Below are 22,767 nucleotides of genomic sequence, written 5' to 3' on the forward strand. Positions count from 1 at the left end.
TTAAACTCTTATTGTGAATCTTTGGAATTTGGCATGAAAGAGAACAAGCATGATTGCATCTGTTCTTCCGTATTGTAAACCATCTTCAAGTGTCAACATACACAATGAGTTTTGTGGTATTTCCACCTGGTTTTCTATTTTCAAAGTACTCTTTTGTATGACACAGGAATAAAAATACTTGAATTCTAATCTGCCATTTTCCTTACTCTCCTCACACTTTTTTGGACGGCTTATAATTTTCGATATGGTACAATGGCTCACTAACTGGTTTTTTGCTAGAGGCCTGCTACTGATACTGATGGCCGCTAAATGCCAGGTATGCCGCCGGTATTGCTCTTACTTCAATACCGACATCGCACGATAAAGGCAGCGGCATTTAGGCGCGCAAGCGTAATTCTTAATTAATGAGCCAAGGCAAAGTCTTCTCAATCCGAGTTTTGAGTTTTCTTACTTTTCCCCCAAATGCTCTTTTCCTCGGATTTCACATCAACAGCACTTTCTCGAGTTTTCACGAGTAACCTGAGGCAGGCGGAACCGACGGAAACTAGCCGGCGAGAATCCTACGGTCGCAGCCATCTGCGCAGCGTCCGCCGGGGACGCTCCGTGCGGAAGACCGCCTGTGACTCGACACACTCTCCAGTGACGCGGCAGTCGCCGCACCTGCGCGGCGGGGCGGGAAGGAGGCTCCGAGGGCCGGGGGAAGGGAGTCTACGACTCCGGGCGGAAGCTGGGGAAGCAGGGAGGGAGAGAGGGAAGAAGGGAGGAAGAGACGGGCGGAGGGGCGGTCCTTGCCAGAGGGGCGGTCCTTTCCGGAGGTTCCTAAGTCCTTCACTTCCTGTTTGCCGGCACTTCAAAATCCGGGTCAAAGGGTGTCGCTTCGGTCTCTTTTACCCGGCTGATCCCAGCACCCTCCGTGACAGCGCCTCCTGACTCAGCCGGCGGCCGGCTTCTTCTCACGATCTGCTGAAGCCTGGACGCCCACACCTGACCCGGAACTCGGAGGCGCGCTTCCTCCACCCACCGGCTAGCAGCCCCGGGCCCTGAGCTCCCGCCGACGCCGCTGGGGGTCCCGACAGGCCTCTCCACGCTGATGCTGAGAGGGATCGAGGGCCCGGGGCGGCGGCGGAGTACGGGCCTCTGGCGCCTTAGGCCAGCCGCAGGTGTCGGTTCTTACGCTCTCCAGGCTCGCCAGCTCTCGCCCCAGCTTGGATGGGTCTCCCTGCCCCATAAATGTGGCTGCTGAGGCGGCGGTGGCGGTGGCCCGTCACGCTGCTGCTGCGGCGCTCCAAGTTCACCTCCGCCCCGGGGCTCTCCTGCCCCACCTCGGGGCTGCCGCCACCCACTCCTTATCCTCTGGCCCTGGCCTTGCTGTGTGGCGACAATGGACAAGATCCTGGAGGGCCTTGTGAGTTCTTCGCATCCCCTGCCCCTCAAGAGGGTGATTGTGCGGAAGGTGGTGGAATCGGCGGAGCACTGGCTAGACGAGGCGCAGTGCGAGGCCATGTTTGACCTGACGACCCGGCTCATCCTGGAGGGCCAGGACCCTTTCCAGCGGCAGGTGGGGCACCAGGTGCTGGAGGCCTACGCACGATACCACCGGCCAGAGTTCGAGTCCTTCTTCAACAAGACCTTCGTGTTGGGCCTCCTTCATCAGGGCTACCACTCTCTGGACAGGAAGGATGTAGCCATCCTGGACTACATTCACAACGGCCTGAAGCTGATTATGAGCTGTCCGTCGGTGCTGGATCTCTTCAGCCTCCTGCAGGTAGAGGTGTTACGGATGGTGTGTGAGAGACCGGAGCCGCAGCTCTGTGCCCGACTGAGCGACCTTCTGACCGACTTCGTGCAATGCATTCCCAAGGGGAAATTGTCCATCACGTTCTGTCAACAGCTGGTTCGAACGATAGGCCACTTCCAGTGCGTGTCCACCCAGGAGAGGGAGCTGCGGGAATATGTCTCCCAGGTGACAAAAGTGAGTAACTTGCTGCAGAACATCTGGAAGGCTGAGCCTACCACACTGCTGCCTTCTCTGCAGGAAGTTTTTGCAAGCATCTCTTCCACAGGTAAGGGTCATTATCTTTCAGAATATCTCATAAAAATTCAGTATATGTCTCTCTTGAACACATACATTCACACTATGTTTTCCTACTGCCCTGAAAACATTCTTAAGGGAGAGCAAATCCTAATACCGTCATCCCAGATTTATTCACGTTCACTACCTTATTCAGGACGTCACCTCGTACTTTAAAAACAGGCAGCGTTCCCATTTTGAAGGTTGAGAACGTCCAGGTCTAAGACCTTTGGCACTAAACAAGTTACTTAATTACCCAGCCTCTGCTCAAGTTATTTGGAATGCTTTGAGGATGACAGCTACTGCAGAAAGCTTCCATTCATTAGTGACTAATGGTAGCGTGATGTTTACCATAGTATTTATTGTTCGTGTCTCTCTTCCTTTGTAATGAGTTTTCCCCATTTTGTATTTCCTCATTTTGAATTAATGGATTGTGCAGTTTGTTTTATTGCTGGATTATCCCAGTTGACTATGAAGTTTTTAAATACTGACATTTTTTGTCTACAGTATCTAGTAGACAAAGGAGGGATACAGATAGAATGAGGGAAGGAAAAAGAGTACGAGGATTTAAATATTTGTTTTAGTGCCCATGAACTGCATTCTCAGAAAGCAGAGAAGGGTCACATGATACTTGCCTAGAAAATGCTTTCTCGCCCAAGAATTTTACCAGTACCTCTACCTTCCTTGTTCTGTCTTGGACCTTTCAGGTCTGAATAGATTCAAAACCATGTTCATTTCTGCTCTACTTGGTGCAAGCATTCTCCTTCATTTATACCACCAGTAGGGACTGTCTGGCTGTTCAGATGGAACTTGTGAGGGACGTGTCCTCTTTTTATCTTAAGAACCAGAAGTAAAGGTGGGGTTTTAACAAGCATTCTATGTTCTGATGAATTTAATATATTTATGAAAGAATTACGAACGATGTATTTGCAGTATCTGAGTTGGTTTTTCTTTTCTTATTATAATTTTACTTCTATTGCCTGTGTTGTCGTAACTGTTAGGTTCCTGCCAAATTTTTTCAACTGTAGCAGTAAAGGTACTTGTCTTGGATTTGCTTAATTTGTATCCAGTTTAAGCAAAGTCTCCCCAAAAGTCACCTTAATTTCTACTCTAAGAGATTTTTTAAAATCTTCCTTAGAGCAATGTAATGATGAATAGTTTTAAGTTATTCTGGAGGGTCTGAAGTGGGAGTTGAAATGATACTTAAGTGCCCCCAAAAGTCACCTTAATTTCTACTTTAAGAGATTTTTTAAATCTTCCTTAGAGAGATGTAATGATCAATAAGTTTTAAGTTATTTTGGAGGGTCTGAAGTAGAAGTTGAAATGATACTTTATGTTTCTTTATATTTCCTTTCTGATTAGTGATTTACAAGTTAATATTTTAGCACAACAATAAGTCGATAGATTATGAAAAATTAAAGTAACTTATGGACTAACCATAGCAATATATTTTAGAATTCTGTCTATAGCATGAGTGATCATTGCTGCTCACTCTTAATCTTTCATTCCTGTAATTTAACATTCCTTGTAAATTAGAGTCTACGCATGAGGGTGTAGCATAATAATCCTTCCTAATTAACACCTTTGCTGCAATTACTTTTGGTTTTTTTTGTAAAGTGTTGTTCTTTTTAAATACTTGAACGTACTTGCCATATTCCCTTTTCTTTTTAATTGAAAAAACAGATGCATCATTTGAACCTTCTGTAGCATTGGCAAGCCTTGTGCAGCATATTCCTCTTCAGATGATTACAGTTCTCATCAGGAGCCTTACTACAGATCCAAATGTAAAAGATGCAAGTATGACCCAAGCCCTTTGCAGGTACTTCTTCATGACACTATTAATGGTAATTGTAGATTTGGGAAGAGGAAATACTTTGTATTTTGTGAGTAATGAAAAACTTATGAATGTTTAAAACTAAAATCATGGAATGACATATGTAAATATTCTCCAAATAGATTGGAATTGTTTACCTTATAGCGTTGGCAGGCATCCCAATAATTCACAAATCTATTTTCAGTTCAACTTTAATTCCCAAAATATACACACACATATGCAGATGCTGATTGGATTATCAGTATACAGCATTTCACTAATTTCATTGCTCATCATTGTTTCCTGCAACCTATTTTTCTTCTGCGTTTTTTTTTTCTTCCTTAGTAAGTATATACTTTACTTTCTCTCTCAACCAGGCTCAATGTGTAATACACTGTTTGCCTTCGCCTGTTTGTATTTTTTTTTCTTTCTCAGTTTTAAATCAGTTTCTCAGATTTGGCAAGATACAGAATTCTAATTTGATAGCCGTTTTCTCTTAGCATTTTAAAAATAATACTGTATTACCTTTGGGCATCTATTGTTGCCGGTGGGAAGTCACCTGTCAATCTGACTCATTCCTTTGTGAGTAGTCAGCTTTTCTGGAAACTTTTATGTTCTCTTTATCCCTAATGTTCTATAATTTTATTCTTACATTTCTAGGTATAATCTTAATATTATTTGCCCTTCTCAGCACTTTGGCACTTTTATTCAGTCATTCATTCATTTATTCAAACCACACTTATTGAGTACTTACCATGAATGCCAGGCAGTGTTCAAAATGTCCTCAAACAAACTGAAAAAAATATCTGCCCTATAGGCTTACATTCTACTTGGGGAGGCAGACAGTAATTTAATAACACACTTCATTGATTCCAACATGTCTTCTAATTTCAAAGATGTTTAAATGTAGAAATGCCCAGTCATTCGTGTCCTAGTTAAATTGGCATGACTTTTCTTGCCTTGGTGGTACATAAGCTAATTATGCATCTTAAAATTGAATTTGTTTTAGATTTGATTAAATATAATAAGTAAAATAATTTAGTATGTTAGATAGTGATACGTGTTTGAAAAAAAGGCAGACAAAAAGAGGGATAGGAGTAGACAGGAAGGGGGACAGATTGTGGGGAAGTGGTTTGCAATTTTAAATAAGATGGATGAAGAAGTCTTCACTAAGGTAACCATGAAGTGAAGGCATGAAGGATGTGAAGAAGCAAACCTGTGGATATCTGAGGGGAAGAATATCAATACTGTTTTATAGTTCACTAATTTTCTCTTCAAAGGTGCTCATCTGTAGAGCTTACTTACTGAGTTTCTTTATTTCAGTAACTATTTTTTTCTAATTTAGTTTTTTGTGTCTGCCTGTTCTTATTTAATACCTGACTGTTTTTGTTTTTTAATTCTTTTCCTGTGTGTGTGTATATATTAAGCACATTTAAATACAATATAAGGATTTGGACAAAAGGGTTTCTGTGCTCCTGTTATAAAATTATAATTATAAGGTAACGTATAAACTGAGGTATTCATATTGAGTTCTCAGCTGCATTTGTACTAACTTCACTCTCTATAACACAAACTCTAGGGACTTTGATTTTCTCCACCTTATCCTAACCCTTTTCACTTCATTGTTTAAAAAGGTCTTCCTCTTCTAGCATTTCTTCTTTCTTCTTGTGCTCTTAAACATAATTGAATCAATTTATCTGTAACTTTTACTTCCAGTTTCATAGTGTTCATTTCCTCTTTGACTTTCAGAAATTTGTGAAAGTGTTTTGTATGTAAGAGAAAACTCTTATGTAAATGTTTTCCTGTTTTGTGACCTCTACCCCATTGCTTTTAATTTATGATGATCCCCTTGCTGTGTTTGATAATCTGTATTTTTATTCTCATCTCCTTGATATCTTTGTATTCATTGTTCTTGAAATTCTTATCTGACACCATACTGTTAGGAATTTCTTTCTGTATCTATTCTTTTTATTTTCTTCCTTCCCATTATTACCATCACTATCAATTCTGATCTGTATGTGGCTGACTTCCAAGTCTTTATGTAAAGTTCTCGTTGTTCATTTACTTTTAAGAAACTTTTACCTTTTTCATCTCTTCATAATGTAACTCCTTCTTTACCTTATTTAGCAGCAGCACACTTTTGTCAGTGTGACTGTAACAGCACTAAAGTGTCTTTCCCTTTGGGATGAATGTATTATAACTTGTATTTCCTCCTAGTAAAACAGATGCAGAGAATTATAGATTTTACAGCTGGAAGTGAAATTAGAAATTAGTTGGTCCATCACTTTCATTGCATAGGGTAATAGTAGCAGATTTTCTTTACATGACATAAACTATTTCATATTCACCACAGTCTTTTGAAATAGGTACTGTTATTGGCCCCATCTCATAGTTGAGGAAACTGAGAGGTTAAATTGTTTACCCAAGCTCATTCAGGTAATAAACAGTGAATCCGGTATTTGAACTTAAATCTGGCTCCCGGTTATGAGATAGTCACCCATGAAGACACAAACCAAGGTAGTCAAGTTTCTCACTTAGGGCCACTCTCTTAGAGGCAGAACTTATCTTCATGGCCTGATATTGTTGTTTATTTTTTTCTCTTTTTTTACTTAAATTGACACTAATTCTAGATATCTGGTCACAAACCTATAAGCAATTTTTAACTCCATCCTTTCTTTCATTCCCTTTGATTAACATAATGAATAAGTCCATTGGATTATTTCTTTAGGACATTTCTTAAAATGACACTTATTCTATCCCCACTGTCCTGAAGAAATCAGGCTTTCCTCGTTGCAGTTTTTTAGTTCGTCTTTTTGCTAGCAGTGACTTACTTTTCTTATCGTAATCATCTGGACTCCTGATTTTTCTCTTTCAATCAAGACATTGTAGTGACTTCCACTACCTACTAAGTTGAATTCATATTCCACTTCTTGGCATTCAGTCCTCTTAATGTTCAAGCCTCTTCAAAAACAGTTGTAGTACCCAATTTAGGAATTTTTTTTCAAGATGTATTTGGAAACTAGTTTTTACCTATTTGTTTCTATGGGGAGTTGTACCCAGTTTTTGTATTACATTTCCAGTATAGCCTGCGTGATCCTATTTACCCATAATCTACCTGAAGTAATTACTCTTATATAGAAAATATAACTGAAAGGGATAGTGATATTTGTTTTTACCATCCTCCTCCCACCTTATACCTCCCCGTGCACTATACTTTCCCAGACATAGCAGTGATCATGTTTACAGTCATTTTCTATAATCCATAGAAATGCAAATGTAACATTAAAATATGAAATAGGCCAGGTATAAGTTAAATGATAGAGAATGGGATACATAAGTACCTTCTAAAAGAGAAAACTGATCATGAACTCCAGTTCTCTGTTGATACAAAGAAATTGGAATCCAGTCTTGTTTGATCTGATTTTTCAAAAGAAGCCTAAAATCCAGTTTTCTATGTGAAATTTCCCAATGTTTTAAACATTGGGACAAATAAAAGGGAAGGCTGCCTATAGCCTGCAAGCTGCCATGTAAAAGTGGAAATTGGTGTTATTCTCCATAAATTACAGTTAAAGCAAGACCATTATGGTGTCTTTCATAATTTTGCCAGTTTTACTGTTATGGTTTTAAAGTTGCATGTATTTTTCTTTAGCTATATAAAGAAATGCTTTCACTTAGTTAATAAATTTGAGTTCCTACTCAGTGGCAGGCACTAAGTGCTGGGAATCCAAAGGTACATGAGAGATTACTGCTGTCAAGCTCACAATCTAATGGAGGAGACAGGTCGTGGAGTACGTAAATAACAAGTATATAGTTAAATGTTATTTAAATAGTAAGATATTAAATCAGTATACTAGGGTTAAAAGAAAGTGTCCTTAAAATTCAAATTGATAATCACTGATACATGGTGAATAAGATTCCTATAGTTAACCATAAAAATACTTTATCCTGCAGTGCCTACCTGTACCGGAGAAGAAACAGACATGTGCAAGTCCAATCAAATTGAAACAGAACAGACATGTGCAAGTCCAATCAAATTGAAACAGAACTGGAATATAATTAAAGTGTGGCAAAAAACATTGCATTCTGTACTGGCAGAGCTTAGTTTAAATGCCAGTACTATTATTTGATAATTGTGTGCTTGTTGACAAATTTCCTAACTTTTCTTCCCTTTTTAAGGACAGAAACCATACCTTACTGTTATATTCTCAGCACCAAACACAGTACCTGCTATATAATACACAAATCTTTATTTCATGAATGCTTTCTCACTTAGTCTGTTTGGGCTACTGTAAAAAAATATCTTAGATTGGGTTATTTATGAACAACAGAAATTTATTTCCCACAGTTCTGGAGGCTGGGAAATCCAAGGTCACCATGCCTGGCTAATTTTTGTATTTTTAGTAGAGATGGGGTTTCACCATGTTGGCCAGGCTGGTCTTGAACTTCTGACCTCAGGTGATCCAGCCGCCTTGGCCTTCCAGAGTGCTGAGATTACACGCGTGAGCCATGGCGCCCGGCCTTCAGTTGCTTTCTGAAAGAGTTGTACCAATCTTCATCGTGGTAGAGATCTAACTTTAGGGAGTGTCTCTATCAGATCCCATAATACTTTTTTTTTTTTCTTTTTTCATTAAATTGGTCAAGCAGATTTGGTGTCTGATGAGGGCCTTTTCCTTTAGATGCAGCTTTCTGTGTGTCCTCACATGACAGAAAGAGCAGGGGTACCCCCTTCAGCCTCTAATCCCAGTCACTAGTCACCTGACAAAGGCCCCACCTCTTAATACCAACACATTGGGGATTAGATTTTAACATATGAATTTTGGAAGGACACAAATATTCAGACCACAGCAGCTTCTGATCTGTATAACATCTGATACGAAGTTAGTTTATAGGTGGTCCGGAGATTGGCATACATGAAATAAGGTAAAGAATGGAAGCTTTTGAGATGTAAAGGCAGAAATGGAAAGGATGACAAAAAGGCTGACTGAGTAATGAAGGATAATGAAAAGCTATGGCCAAGTGGAATTTTCTATTCTCTGTGCTCTCACCCTCTCTCAGTACTCTCTTTAGACTGAACTAAATGGAGTTCTGGCCTTGAGACCTGTATTCTGGTGAGCCCTGTCTGGTTCTTCTCTGACAGTGTGACTTCCCATGATGCAAAGAATCCACAGAGCCAAGATGCACTCACACATACCCTGCCTCTAGATTACATCTTTTTTATGTCCATATTTACATATATGTGTTCACATGATTTTCTTTTAAACTAAAATCGTTTTTTTAAAAAACTACACTAGTATTTTTTTTCCATCTTCAACAATTTCTCAGCTCTTTCCATTTTAGATTCCTTATGGATAGATTCATGTACATCTATCTTATTATTTCAAGCTCTATATAGTGTTCCATAGTATCAGTACCATAGTATCTTTAGCCATTTCCTTATTGACAATCATTTAGGTTGTTTGCAGTTTTTCTATACCATAAACAGTGCTACAGTGAATATCCTCCGTATACAAATGCAAGTGTGTCTCTGCTTTGCTACTCTGTATAAGTAGAATGGCCACAAAATTTTATGAGAATCACTCCAACAATAGTTGGAAGATGTGGAATAGCTGTCAAGGACTACGTTAATGACTTGTCACCATCATTGCTGGAAAGGCCAGAAAAACAAGAAAAGAAATAAAATTTGTGTAGAGAATAGAGGGAACATACACATAACTTGTAGTTAACCTGCATTTGGACTGGGACCACTCTTAATATCCAAATGGACATTTTAATCTTAAAAGCAAAAACCTTAATAAAAATAACATTCCAGCATTAATGTAGATAGTTGTATAACAAAACTGTTGTGAAAATAACCGTATTAATGAAGATGTCAGTCCTTTGGCCCGGCGCAGTGGCTCACACCTGTAATCCTAACACTTTAGGAGGCTGAGGTGGGCAAATCACTTGAGGCCAGGATTTCAAGACCAGCTCAGGCAACCCCCTTGGCAAAACCCCAGCTCAGAAAATACAAAAATTAGCCAGTTGTGGTAATGCACACCTGTGTAGTCCTAGCTACTCAGATGGCTGAGGAGAGAGGGTCGCTTGAGCCTAGGAGATGAACTTTATAGTAAGCCGACAGAGCGAGACCGTGTCTCAAAAAGAAAAAAAATGTTAGTCCTTTTAACATAGTAGTTGTTATTTTAGTAATGTATTTATGTCCTTAGTATTTATATTTGCATTTTGTACAATCAAGGTATTTATTTATTGCCACATGTATTAACATTTGGTGGAAGAGAGGCATTCACAGTATTTCCAGTGTTATAGATTAACTCATTTAATCTTCACAACAGTGCTGTAAAATAAGCATGTTTATGTATAATTTACAGGTGAGGAAACAGACACAGAGAGGTTAAATAAGCTATGTAGGTATTTAGGGTCTCCTAGCTAATAAATGGCGAATTGAGATTTTAAACCAGTCACTCTGGCTTCAAAACTCATTTTCCCCTTCTATTTTATTAGTATATAATCCCAAAAATAGGACTACTAGGTCAAATTATATGAACATTTGCTTCAGTTGCTTTCTTTTTTTTTGGAGACAGAGTCTCGCTCTGTTGTCCAGGCTGGAGTGCAATGGCATGATCTCGGCTGACTGCAACCTCCGCCTCCCGGGTTCAAGCCATTCTCCTGCCTCAGCCTCCCGAGTTGCTGGGATTACAGGCATGTGCCGCCATGCCTGGCTAAATTTTGTATTTTTAGTAGAGATGGAGTTTCACCATGTTGGCCAGGCTGGTCTTGAACTTCTGACCTCAGGTGATCCAGCCACCTTGGCCTCTCAGAGTGCTGAGATTACAGGCATGAGCCACCACGCCCATCCTTCGGTTGCTTTCTGAAAGAGTTGTATCAATCTTCATTGTGGTAGAGATCTAACTTTAGGGAGTGTCTCTGTCAGATCCCATATTACTTTCTTTTTTTTCCACTAAATTGGGTTGGTATTCAAGAAAAGCACTCATTGGTGCAAAATGAGGCCTTTACAATATTTACAGACTTAGTGCTCTTTTATATATTTGAAGTTTCTTTTTGTTGTCTTCGTATAGTAGGATTTTGAAAAAGATAAAGATACCTCTTTCACAATTCAAAATATAGGCTTTTTAAACAGTACATTTCGTATTAGATTGTAGTCACCAGGAAGGAGGAATCTTGGTTCATATTCATATATCTTAGTTCAGATTACATTTTGGCTGCTCTTTTTAGAGTAAATTTGCCTAATAAATTCTTGATGCAGGTTGAGCATCCCAAATTTGAAATGTTCGAAAATCCAGTACTTTTTGAGTGCTGACATGATGCTCAAAGGAAATGTTCATTGAGACATTTCAGATTTCAAATTTTTGGATTTGAAATTCCCAACCAGTAAATATATAATGCAAATAATTGAAAATCCAAAGCACTTCTGGTTCCAAACATTTCAGATAAGGAATACTTAATCCATGCCACTATATAGCATAAATTTTAAGTTTTGCATTTATGCAAAATAATTTATCAGAAATTATTTTTATGGAAGTATGTTGAATAGGAGAAACTATCAGTTTACAAGATTGGAAACTCCATGAGGACAAGCACCTGTTACATTCACTTCTACATCTTGGTCAGTGCTTTTCCTCAGCAAATTCAGTAAATGTTTATTCACAAAGTGAGTGGTTATCTACTGTAACTCTTGTTATCTCTAACTCAATGAAAATATTTTCAATAATGATTGTTTCGTTTTCCTTCAATTTCAGAATGATTGACTGGCTATCCTGGCCAGTGGCTCAGCATGTGGATACATGGGTAATTGCACTCCTGAAAGGACTGGCAGCTGTCCAGAAGTTTACTATTTTGATAGATGTTACTTTGCTGAAAATAGAACTGGTAAGTGGGAGTGTGGAAATCTATTAGAATATATAGACTCGTAAAATCAATATTTTTATCCTTGGGTGGTATCCTTGAAAACATCTAATTTTGAGTATGTTATTTTTGGTTTGTTTGGAGTAACAGTTTTGAGTAGGCTTTAGAAATTGTTTTAAATGTCATTTAAATATAAGTAATTACTCTGGGCATGGTTGCTGACCCCTGTAATCCCAGCACAAGGCGGGCAGATCACTTCAGGCCAGGAGTTTAAGACCAGCCTGGCCAACATGGCAAAACTCCGTCTCTAGTAAAAATACAAAAATTAGCTGGGCATGATGGTTCATGCCTGTAGTCCCAGCTGCTCAGGAGGCTGAGGCACTAGAATCACTTGAACCTGAGAGGCAGAGGTTGTAGTGAGCCAAGATAGCACCACTGCACTCCAGCCTGGACGACAGAGCAAGACTCTGTCTCAAAAAAAAAAAAAAAAAGGTATAAGTAATTAAAATAATTTTTTCATTTTCAGATATCCAATACAAAAACATTCTTTCCATTATCTCTTGGGTCCACCTAATCAAGCTTTTACCACTATTACTCTACCAAAATTACCTTTGACACCAGTGCTTTCCAGTGTTGCTAAACTCACAAGTCATTCTCAGGCCTTTTCTCATTTGACCTGTCAGCAATATTTGACACAGTCAGTCACTCCCTCTTGTTTCCAGGACATTATACTCTCCTGATTTTTGTCCTCCTTCACAGGCATATCAGTCTCCTGTACTTACTCTAACTTTTAGAATGCCTTACAGTTCAGTCTTTGGTCCATTTTCTTCCCAGTGCATACTCACAGCATAGGTGTTCTGTGGCTTTAAATAACATCTCTAATTTGATGACTGCCAGATTTATATTTTTAGTCCATTTTTCTCCCTTGAACTCCATATTCATGTATCCATCTATTTTTACGTGAATGTCAGATTCACTTTATCTACAATCTTACTCCTGATTTTTCCCTCCCAGACCTAGAGGCTCCTCTATCCTTTCACTTGCTCAAGCCAAAAACCTTGAAGCTATTCTTATCTTTTTTTTTATTCTCTCTCAGCCCATATCCTACAAATTCTACTGACACCACCTTTAGAATATATCCAGACAGAATCCTACCACCCTGATCCTACATCATCATCCCTTGCTGCAAGATTGCAGCAGCCTTTGTACTCCTGTTCTTGGCCCCCTGTACTTATCACACAAGGTCCTGTGTATTCTGGCCCACTTTTTCTCTAGTCCCATCTCCCACTGTTATTGCCTCGGTCTCTTGCTTCACTTACACTGTCCTTTTTTCTTCATCTGTAGCACACCAGCCTGAAGCCCTCAAGGCCTTTGCAATGCTGTTTGCCCTGCCTGTAATGCTCTTATCCCAGATATTTGCAAGGCTTATTCACTTCCTTCAGTTTTATAATTGGATATCACTTCTTTCATGAGGCATTTATTGAACACTATGTAAAACAGCAGATTTTTTTGCTACACAGCATTCTCTATTCATCATATCCTGCTTTAAATTTCTTAATAACACTTACCACCATGTATTACTTTTTATTGTTTCTACCTACCCTCTAAATGGTAAACCCGGTATGATAGAGATTTTTTTTTTATTTCGATCCACTGTTCTAGCACTAGTTCCTAGAACTAGGACAAGTAATAGTATGCTTAACAAATATTTGTTGAGTGAATTGAATGAATGGTGGACCCGGGAGCTGTCGCCTTGTAAACATAATTTGACAAATTTTTATTTCGTTGGGGAGTTTTAACAATTGGGTTAGGCCAATTACATTACCCTTGATCTCTGTCACGTTGTTATTTCCTAATTTCATCCTTCTCCCAAAGTTTAAATACATAAGTTTTGTTAGAACTTTCCAGGAAGGGGACATTCATATAAATAATTTTTAGCTCTAAGAAAATAACCACTGTTGGATTCATGATTTTCCTACAAATTCTTAAGGTGGTGTCTTGTCTTATTTTGAAGGTTTTTAATCGACTTTGGTTTCCTCTTGTGAGACCTGGTGCTCTTGCAGTTCTTTCTCACATGCTGCTTAGCTTTCAGCATTCTCCAGAGGCGTTCCATTTGGTAAGTTGTGACATAAGCTTTCCACTTTGAAAAGCCTCATTTTGAAAATTTAGTTTAATATTGAGTCACATTTTTATGTAGTAAAAATATTGCAAGTTAGTCCCAAATCTGTTTTCATGTAGCTTTATGATTTCCTAGAAAACTGAGATTGTGAGATTTCCCTCTAAGAATGTATTTTCGTGTCTTATTCAAACTACTCCACTTGCAACAACTACCAGCAGTTGAGAGTTACTGTTCACATGGGAGATGTCACTGATGGATGTCTGTTGCACAAATGAACAGTATAGAAGGATTAAAATGATTGAAAAGCACTGCTTTAGAATTTTGAAAGTATGAAAACACATCAGTCTTTGCAAGCTTTTCATTCACTCTCAGCCTACATCCTACAAATCCTGTTGACCTTTAAAATACATCTAGAATCCTACCACTTTAAGCCGGCTGAATCATTGGCTTTTATTTGATTTCAGTTATTTGATTATCAGTTACTGCAGATGAGAAATGACAAATTGTAATTTTGGTCAACTGTCCGTTGACCACCGTAGGGCATCATAGGAAAACAGTGCGTTTGTGTGGGTACTTAATTCTTCCAAAGTCTAATCCTGTTTTATAGGACTAGAAACTCATTATCAATAAACCCACAATGGAAAAATCTTAGGAATACTGATTCACCATAACAAACGTCAGAGAAGACTAATGAAGTTCAGAATTCCAGTTGTTTTTATTTATCTAGAATATATTCACATAGGTTGCTCAATGTCTCATTTCCACTGAAGGAAAGTCCACAGGCTTTGTAGTAAGTAAACCTTACTAGCACGTAATTACATTACATATTACCACTTAGGATGCATGATTTCTGCAGTTAATTGCCCTAATTTTGGTGAGTTTAATCATCAAGCAATAACCTTATATATGTATAATAGAAAACAAAACTCAAACTTGAAATAAGATAGCAGGTGTACTAGCAAAGTCTTCCAAGAAAAAAACATCAATTATTTGTCCTTGTCTTCAGGCACAATCATGTGTAAGACATTTGAGAAAAGGCTTTGTTTTCCACATTTTTTTTAACTTTTAGATTCAAGGAAACGTGAAAGTTTGTTACATAGGTAAACTCGTGTCACATGGGTTTGTTTTACAGATTATTGCATTACCTAGTTATTAAACCCAGTACCCAATAGTTATCTTTTCTGCTTCTCTATCTCCTCCCACTCTCCCCGCTCAAGTAGACCTCAATGTCTATTGTCTCCTTTTTTGTGTTCATGAGTTCTCACCATTTTGCTCCCACTTACAAGTGAAAACATGAGGTATTTGGTTTTCTGTTCCTGGGTTAGTTTGCTAAGGATAATAGCCTCCACCTCCATCCGTATTCCCGCAGAAGACATGATCTCATTATTATGGCTCCATAGTATTCCATGGTGTATATGTACCACATTTTGTTTATCTAGTCTGTCACTGGTGGGCATTTAGATTGATTCCATGTCTTTACTATTGTGAATAATGCTACAGTGAATTCACGTGCATGTATCTTTATGGTAGAATGATTTATATTCCTCTCAGCATATACCCTGTAATAGGAATGCTGGGTCAAATGCTAGTTCTGCTTTTAGCTCTTTGAAGAATCACCATAGTACTTTCCACAATGGTTGAACGAATTTATACTCCCACCAAGTGTATAAGTGTTCCCCTTTTTTTTGAACCTTGACTTTTTAATGATAGCCATTCTGACTGGTAGGAAGATGGTAGCTCATTGTGGTTTTGATTTGCATTTCTTTGCTGATCAGTAATATTGAGCTTTTTTTCATAAGCTTGTTGGCTGCATATATGTCTTATTTTGAATAGTGTCTGTTCATGTCCTTTGCCCACTTTTTAATTGGGTTTTTCTCTTGTAAATTTGTTTAAGTTCCTTATAGATGCTGGATATTAGACCTTTGTCAGATGCATAGTTTATAAGTATTTTCTCCCATTCCATAGGTTGTCTATTCACTCTGTTGATAGTTTCTTTTGCTGTGCAGAAGCTCTTAAGTTTAATTAGATCCCGTTTGTCAATTTTCACTTTTGTTGCAATTGCTTTTGGTGTCTTTGTCATGCAAACTTTGCCCATTCCTATGTCCAGGATGGTTTTGCCTAGGTTGTCTTCCAGGGTTTTTATAGTTTGGGGTTTTACATTTAAGTCTTATCCTTGATGTAACGAACATCAATACAAAAATCCTCAACTTGCAAACCAAATCCAGCAGCACTTCAAAAAAGTTAATCCATCATGATCAAGTAGGCTTCATCTCTAGGATACAAGGTTGGTTCAGCATACACAAATCAATCGCATAAACAGAAATAAAGACAAAAACCACATGGTTATATCAATGGATGCAGAAAAAGCTTTCAATAAATTCAACATGCCTTCATGTTAAATACTCTTGATAAACTAGGTATTAGAGAAACATGTCTAAAAATAATAAGAGGCATCTGTAACAAACCCACAACTAACATTATACTCAATGGGCAAAAGCTGGAAGCATTCCCCTTGAAAACCAGCACAAGACAAGGATGCCCTCTCTCATCACTCCTAATCAATATAGTACTGGAAGTCCTAGCCAGAGCAGTCAGGCAAGAGAAAGCAATACGGGACATCCATATAGGAAGAGAAGAAGTGAAACTATTTGTAGATGATATGTTTCTGTATCTAGAAAACCCCATAGTCTCAGCCCAAAAGCTCCTTCAGCTGATAAACAACTTCAGCAAAGTCTCAGGATACAAAGTTAATGTACAAAAATCACTAGCATTCCCATACACCAACAGCAGCCAAGCTAAGAGCCAAATTAGGAAGGCAATGCCATTCACAACTGCCACAAAAAGAATAAAATACCTGGAAATACAGCTAAGCAGGGAGGTTAAAGATCTCTACAATGAGAAATACAAAACAGTGCTCAAAGAAATCAAGAAGACACAAACAAATGGAAAAACATCCCATGCTTATGGATAGGAAGAACCAATATCATTAAAATGGCCGTACTGCCCAAAGCAATTTACAGATGCAGTGCTCTTTCTATCAAACTACCAACGACATTCTTCACAGAACTAAAGAAACACTATTTTAAAATCATATGGAACCAAAGAAGAACCTGAGTAGCCATAGCAATCCTAAGCAAAAAGAACAAAGCTGGAGCCATGACACTACCCAGCTTCAAATTATACTACAGGGCTATAGTAGTATATTAAAACAGCATGGTACTGGTACAAAAATAGGCAGATAGACTAATGGAACAGAAGAGAGACTCCACAGACAAGGCTGCACACCTATGACCATCTGATCTTGACAAAGCTGTCAACACAAGCAGTGGGGAAAAGGCTTCCTCTTCAATAAATGGTGCTTTGACAACTGGCTAGCCATATGAAGAAGATTGAAGCTGGACCCCTTCCTTACACCATATACAAAAATCAACTCAAGATGTTTTCCAAATTTCTAGGAAGGAGATTCTCTGACATAACTTTATCATTCATTCTAATGTTTATTGCCCACATTGAGGACATTCCTTAATCTCGTAGTGGGTAAAGTGGTAGTTAGATCACCTGTAACTCCAAATAACTCAGTAAAGAACTTGGGCTTAGGAGTTGCTAAGTATGAGCAATAATCTGGAATCAGCATCATAATTCATTATACATTGAGAATATCTTAGGGCAAACCAAAGTTGATGTTAGAATATGTGGTGTTATGGGTCAGGTTGCTTTTCTCACGCATTTTACCCAGTAGAATAAATTTATTTTAAACAGATACCATGGCAGATAGTAATAATGGAGAAAGAAAAAAAATCAAAACTTCTAATTAAATAAGTTTTAAACATTTCCTCAAAAACTTTAGTATTATAATAATGTAAAAAAACATTTAGTTTCACTTATTCAAAAAAATCAACTTTCACACATTTAGAAGGTAATAGCCTGCTTGGAAGTTTATTTGTATAACTGTGAAAGACCAAGTCTTATTTGCATGTCATGATAGTGTTGACCATTTAGGATATGCTAATAGACAACCATATAACCCAATTACAAAGACCTAATCTACTTTGACAGATTTGGAATTATAAATTTAATAATCACTTCTAAAATGTTTGCCTCTTCTGTCTCCCTTCACCTTTGAGAAAACAATTTAGATTTCTGACTTCTAGCAAGAGAATATCTGATAAATGTGGCTTTATGCGAAAGAAGTGTAATTCATATTTGCTTAGAAATGTAAAGGTGGTAGCAATAGAATGAACTCACTAGGAACTGGTAGTTTTATGGTCACATCAATGCCTGTGATGGAGGTAAGATAAAAGAAGGTAGTGCAAAAGCTACAGTGTGATTTAAGCACAAATGTAAAGCAAGACAGAGCAGAATGGAAATAGCACTGTGTTGTAAGACTATGATTGTTCTTTTTGTGGGAAGGAAAGGGAATTGATGAATTATTACTATAATTGCTGTTATTTCTGTTTGATGGTATGACCCTAATAAGTTATAACTTTGTTTTTTACCATGAGTTAGCAACCCCAAAATGTTCTAGAAATAGAACAGAAAATACCTTTTACCATAAGAAGTGTACATATGTAGTATCAGATTATAATTAAAAATTAATTGAAAAAATATAGTATCATGCTAATGGAAAGAGTCATGTCTGTAAAATAGAAGTTGTTTCATTTTAATAACCTCCTAAAGATATGATTGGCTCTGGATTGATTGACTTTTTAGTTTAATTTTACAATGAAAGAAGATGGTTGTGCTGATGATCAATATTAACAATATTCTATATGTTTATGAGCGATGATCATTGTAGATTTCACTTTTATTTTTAGCCCCAGTCCTTTAAAACTAACAGAAGTTTCTGATGCCATTTATTTTTAGAACCATCTCATCTTTTGGAGGGTGGGAAATGGGATTTGTTAGTAAGAATAGCCACTCTAACGTAAGGCATAGTCTCTGTGCTTATCTAAAAGTAATCTTATTACCTGAGCTGCAATGTTAGTTACACATGTAAAGATTTTCTTGAAGTAGACTTTAATGTGCAGTGTACTTTTAATTCTTTCAAGTAAAAAATTTAAAATTCACACTAGATGGAGCTCTTTAGCTAATTCTAGGATTGTTTTTCAAATGTTTATTCCCATTGAATGATCTGATAAATATAATAACCCTAACAATTTCAACCTACAGCATTTTTCAGAATGGTAGCAATGACTAAGATTCGTATTTTATACCTTAGTTTATGTTTTAGATGGTAAGGATGAGGAGAGGGGTCATATATGGGATTGCAGTCATATGTGACTTCGAAAACTAGATTTACCTTGATATTTTAGAAATGTTTAACTTAATAGAAAAACTCTGTGACTGAACATACAGAAAAGTATTTGCTGATCATATATTGTTTGTATTCTGTTTGTAGGCTAGAGAATGTGTTACCAATTTGTATAAAGTCAGCACTGTTTATCCTTTTTTCCTCTTCAGATTGTTCCTCATGTGGTTAATTTGGTTCATTCTTTCAAAAATGATGGTCTGCCTTCCAGTACAGCCTTCTTAGTACAATTAACAGAATTGATACACTGTATGATGTATCATTATTCTGGATTTCCAGATCTCTATGAACCTATTCTGGAAGCAATAAAGGTATGATGATAGTTGTACCAATATTTGTGGAGTTGTGTTATATTAGTAAGGTGAAACATTCTTATAACCAGCTACTCAATTTACTATTTTATGGTAATGGGCTTTTTGTTTGAAAAATACAGTTAGAATCAGGTTTCATTTATGCTTAGGGAGTAACTGCTTTCTTGCTGCTGTCACCATTCTAAATTAATAACCATATTTCTTCATTTCTGCAGTGTCATCAATTATAAGGCATATCTTTAAATTTATAATAGCTTTTTGGGAAATTTGTTTAAAAAGAAATGTTACGTTAATGCGTGCATCAGATTTGCACCCCAATATTAGAAGTGTTAAAGTATATGTAGAGTATGTCTTAGAATACAGGAAATGGAGTTTAATAAATATTTGACTTTGATTTCTTCCCCTTTTTAATTCTTTTTTTTTTTTTCTTTTTGAGACCGAATCTCGCTCTGTCACCCAGGCTGGAGTGCAGTGGTGCAATTTCTGCTCACTTCAACCTTTGCCTCCCGGATTCAAGCAATTCTTCTGCCTCAGCCTCCTGAGTAGCTGGGACTACACAGGCACCTGCCACTACACCTGGCTAATTTTTGTATTTTCAGTAGAGACAGGGTTTCACCATGTTGGCCAGGCTGGTCTCAAACTCCTGACCTCAAGTAATCCGCCTGCCTCGGCCTTCCAAAGTGCTGGGATTACAGGCATGAGCCACTGCACCTGACCTCTTTTTGAATTATATTTTTGCTGTGGACTGTTCATCAGTGTTTAGAATCTTTACTTGAATTATTTGTGGAGTTATACTGTGTTTCAATTTTATATGTAAATGGATCTAAAAAGCACTTTTTTTTTTGGACAGTCGTGCTCTGTTGCCCAGGCTGAAGTGCAATGGCATAGTCATGGCTCACTGCAGCCTCTACATCTTGAGCTCAAGTGACCCTCCTGCCTCAGCTTCCCAAGTAGCTGGGACTACAGGTGCACGCCACCACGCCAGGCTAATTTTTTATTTTTTGTAGAGAAGGGGCCTCACTGTGTTGCTCAGGCTGGTCTTGAATTCCTAGGCTCAACTGATCTTCGTCCTCCCAAAGTACTGGGATTACAGGCATCAGCCACTGTGCCTAGCCTGAAAAGCACTTCTGTTTGTGTTGAAGACTGGATCACAATAAACATACTTTCCTCTCAGTAAACTTACTGCATAATCAGTGTATAGCAAAAGAATTGGAGAACTGAACTCAGCCAAACTTAATCAGAAATTATTAGAAATCAATCCTATTGGTGGTTTTTTGTTTTTTTGAGATCTGAATTTCAATATAAAGGTCTTATCTTCACTTCTGTATCTGAGATGGATTAAAACAGTTCTTTTACTGTATCATTAACTAAATCAAACTTATTTTGGTTGAGCTCAGAACACAGACTGTTAAGCAATTAATATATATTGCTGGTGTGACACTTTGACACTTCAGAAGTAAATTATGTACAGGAGCATTGTGGCGTGGATTTGATGGTAATATTAATCTCTTTCTACATTGGATCCATAGATGATAGTTGCTGCACTTGTTAATTGATTGCCATTCTTTAGTTCGTCAGAGTTTTTCATGTTGAAAATTCTGATAACTCATATAGGCTCAGAAGAAACAAGGGGCTCGCTCTAAGCCCAAAGAAAGCACTCTTAGCTGTCAACAACAACAACAAAAATTAGAAGATTGAAACTCCTTCAGAAAATGTTTGTTTGCTAAGGTCTAAGTGCCAGATGCTAATAGCAGTCCGGATAAGCCCTAATGATTTTACCAACTTCCCTTCACTCTCCAGTGCTCTATTCATTCTTGAAATAATTTACACATGAAATGTTATCTCATACTTCACCAAGTTGATAAGAAAAATCCGTATGTTGTAATAATTTTCTATATGGGTAACATGAGATTAAGTTTTATTTTCTTAAAGGTCATTGTGCATAGATGCTTTCATTTCTCATTTCTTAATTACTTTGCGATTTTATTTCTAAGCGTTAATACTGAGTAAATATTAGTATTTAATGAAAAGGAGACATTTTTATTATAAAATTTGAAAACAAATTGTTTGCTTATGTTTAACTGTGTGCTAAAATTTAAGTCTTCATTCTACTGCCTTTGAATAGCACTGCAGTTTATTCTCTGACCCCAAAGTTTTATAAACATTTTGCTGGCATGTAGAGAACATAAATAGTTCAAATGTGACTTGAATTTCCAGCTTTTGAGTATTTTTCAACTTGATAAACTCTGTTATTAGATAGTATTTATTTTTGCCATACAGTTAAATTTGATATTTTGATGACTAGCCAAGTACTACCAGTTACTTCAAAACTAAGCGGGGGGAAAGAAAGTTCAAATGTCAATGTAAGAATCTTAATGCTGTTAATTAAACAACAAAAATAATTTTTACTTTACTCTTAAACTGTTTTTCTTCTTTATGACCTATAGGATTTTCCTAAGCCCAGTGAAGAGAAGATTAAGTTAATTCTCAATCAAAGTGCCTGGACTTCTCAATCCAATTCTTTGGCGTCTTGCTTGTCTAGACTTTCTGGAAAATCTGAAACTGGGAAAACAGGTCTTATTAACCTAGGAAATACATGTTATATGAACAGTGTTATACAAGCCTTGTTTATGGCCACAGAGTAAGTTTAAATTTGAATCTTTTCATTTTAACTGTAGAGGTTGATGCATGCTGATGAAATATAAGATGATAGAATTGTCTACACATTATTCCATATAAATGGCATAAATGTTAACTTTTATTGCCTTATTCAGAAATGAAATTGCTATTAGTGCTCAGAAACTATGAAAACGTTAACATTAGGCTGGGTGTGGTGGTTCACACCTGTAATCCCAGCACTTTGGGAGGCCGAGGCAGGTGGATCGCCTGAGGTCAGGAGTTCAAGAACAGCCTGGCCGACATGGCAAAACCCCATGACTACTAAAAATACAAAAAGTAGCCGGGCGTGGTGGCGGGCGCCTGTAATCCCGGCTACTCGGGAGGCTGAGGCAGGAGAATTACTTGAACCCAAAAGGCAGAGGTTGCAGTGAGCCAAGATCGTTCCATTGCACTCCAGCCTGGGTGACAGAGTGAGAGACAGTCTCAAAATAAGAAAAGGTAACATTAATTCTGCTTATTATTCATTGCATTTAAATGCCACTTTAAAGAAATTACTCTGGCGATTTTTTTTTTTCTTTTCTTTTTTTGAGATGTAGTCTCACACTGTCACCTGGGCTGGAGTGCAGTGGCGCGATTTCAGCTCACTGCAACCTCCGCCTTCTGGGT

The 22,767-nt window shown here is 37.7% G+C and overlaps 1 protein-coding gene across 1 annotated transcript in view; it reads left to right on the forward strand.

Moving 5' to 3' along the window:
- The first annotated feature begins 636 nt into the window (after positions 1-636).
- USP38 (ubiquitin specific peptidase 38) overlaps positions 637-22,767 on the forward strand; it is a 38,095-nt gene continuing 15,964 nt past the window's right edge. Inside the window, exons 1-6 of the mRNA XM_017854909.1 lie at positions 637-2,063; positions 3,755-3,890; positions 11,639-11,768; positions 13,759-13,860; positions 19,324-19,482; positions 21,930-22,123. Coding sequence (XP_017710398.1) covers positions 1,382-2,063; positions 3,755-3,890; positions 11,639-11,768; positions 13,759-13,860; positions 19,324-19,482; positions 21,930-22,123 — 1,403 coding nt within the window. The 5' untranslated portion in view covers positions 637-1,381. The remainder of the gene's footprint in view (positions 2,064-3,754; positions 3,891-11,638; positions 11,769-13,758; positions 13,861-19,323; positions 19,483-21,929; positions 22,124-22,767) is intronic.

This window comes from Rhinopithecus bieti, unplaced genomic scaffold (genome assembly GCF_001698545.2).
Source record: "Rhinopithecus bieti isolate Rb0 unplaced genomic scaffold, ASM169854v2 scaffold_39317, whole genome shotgun sequence".
Classification (NCBI taxonomy): Eukaryota; Metazoa; Chordata; class Mammalia; order Primates; family Cercopithecidae; genus Rhinopithecus; species Rhinopithecus bieti.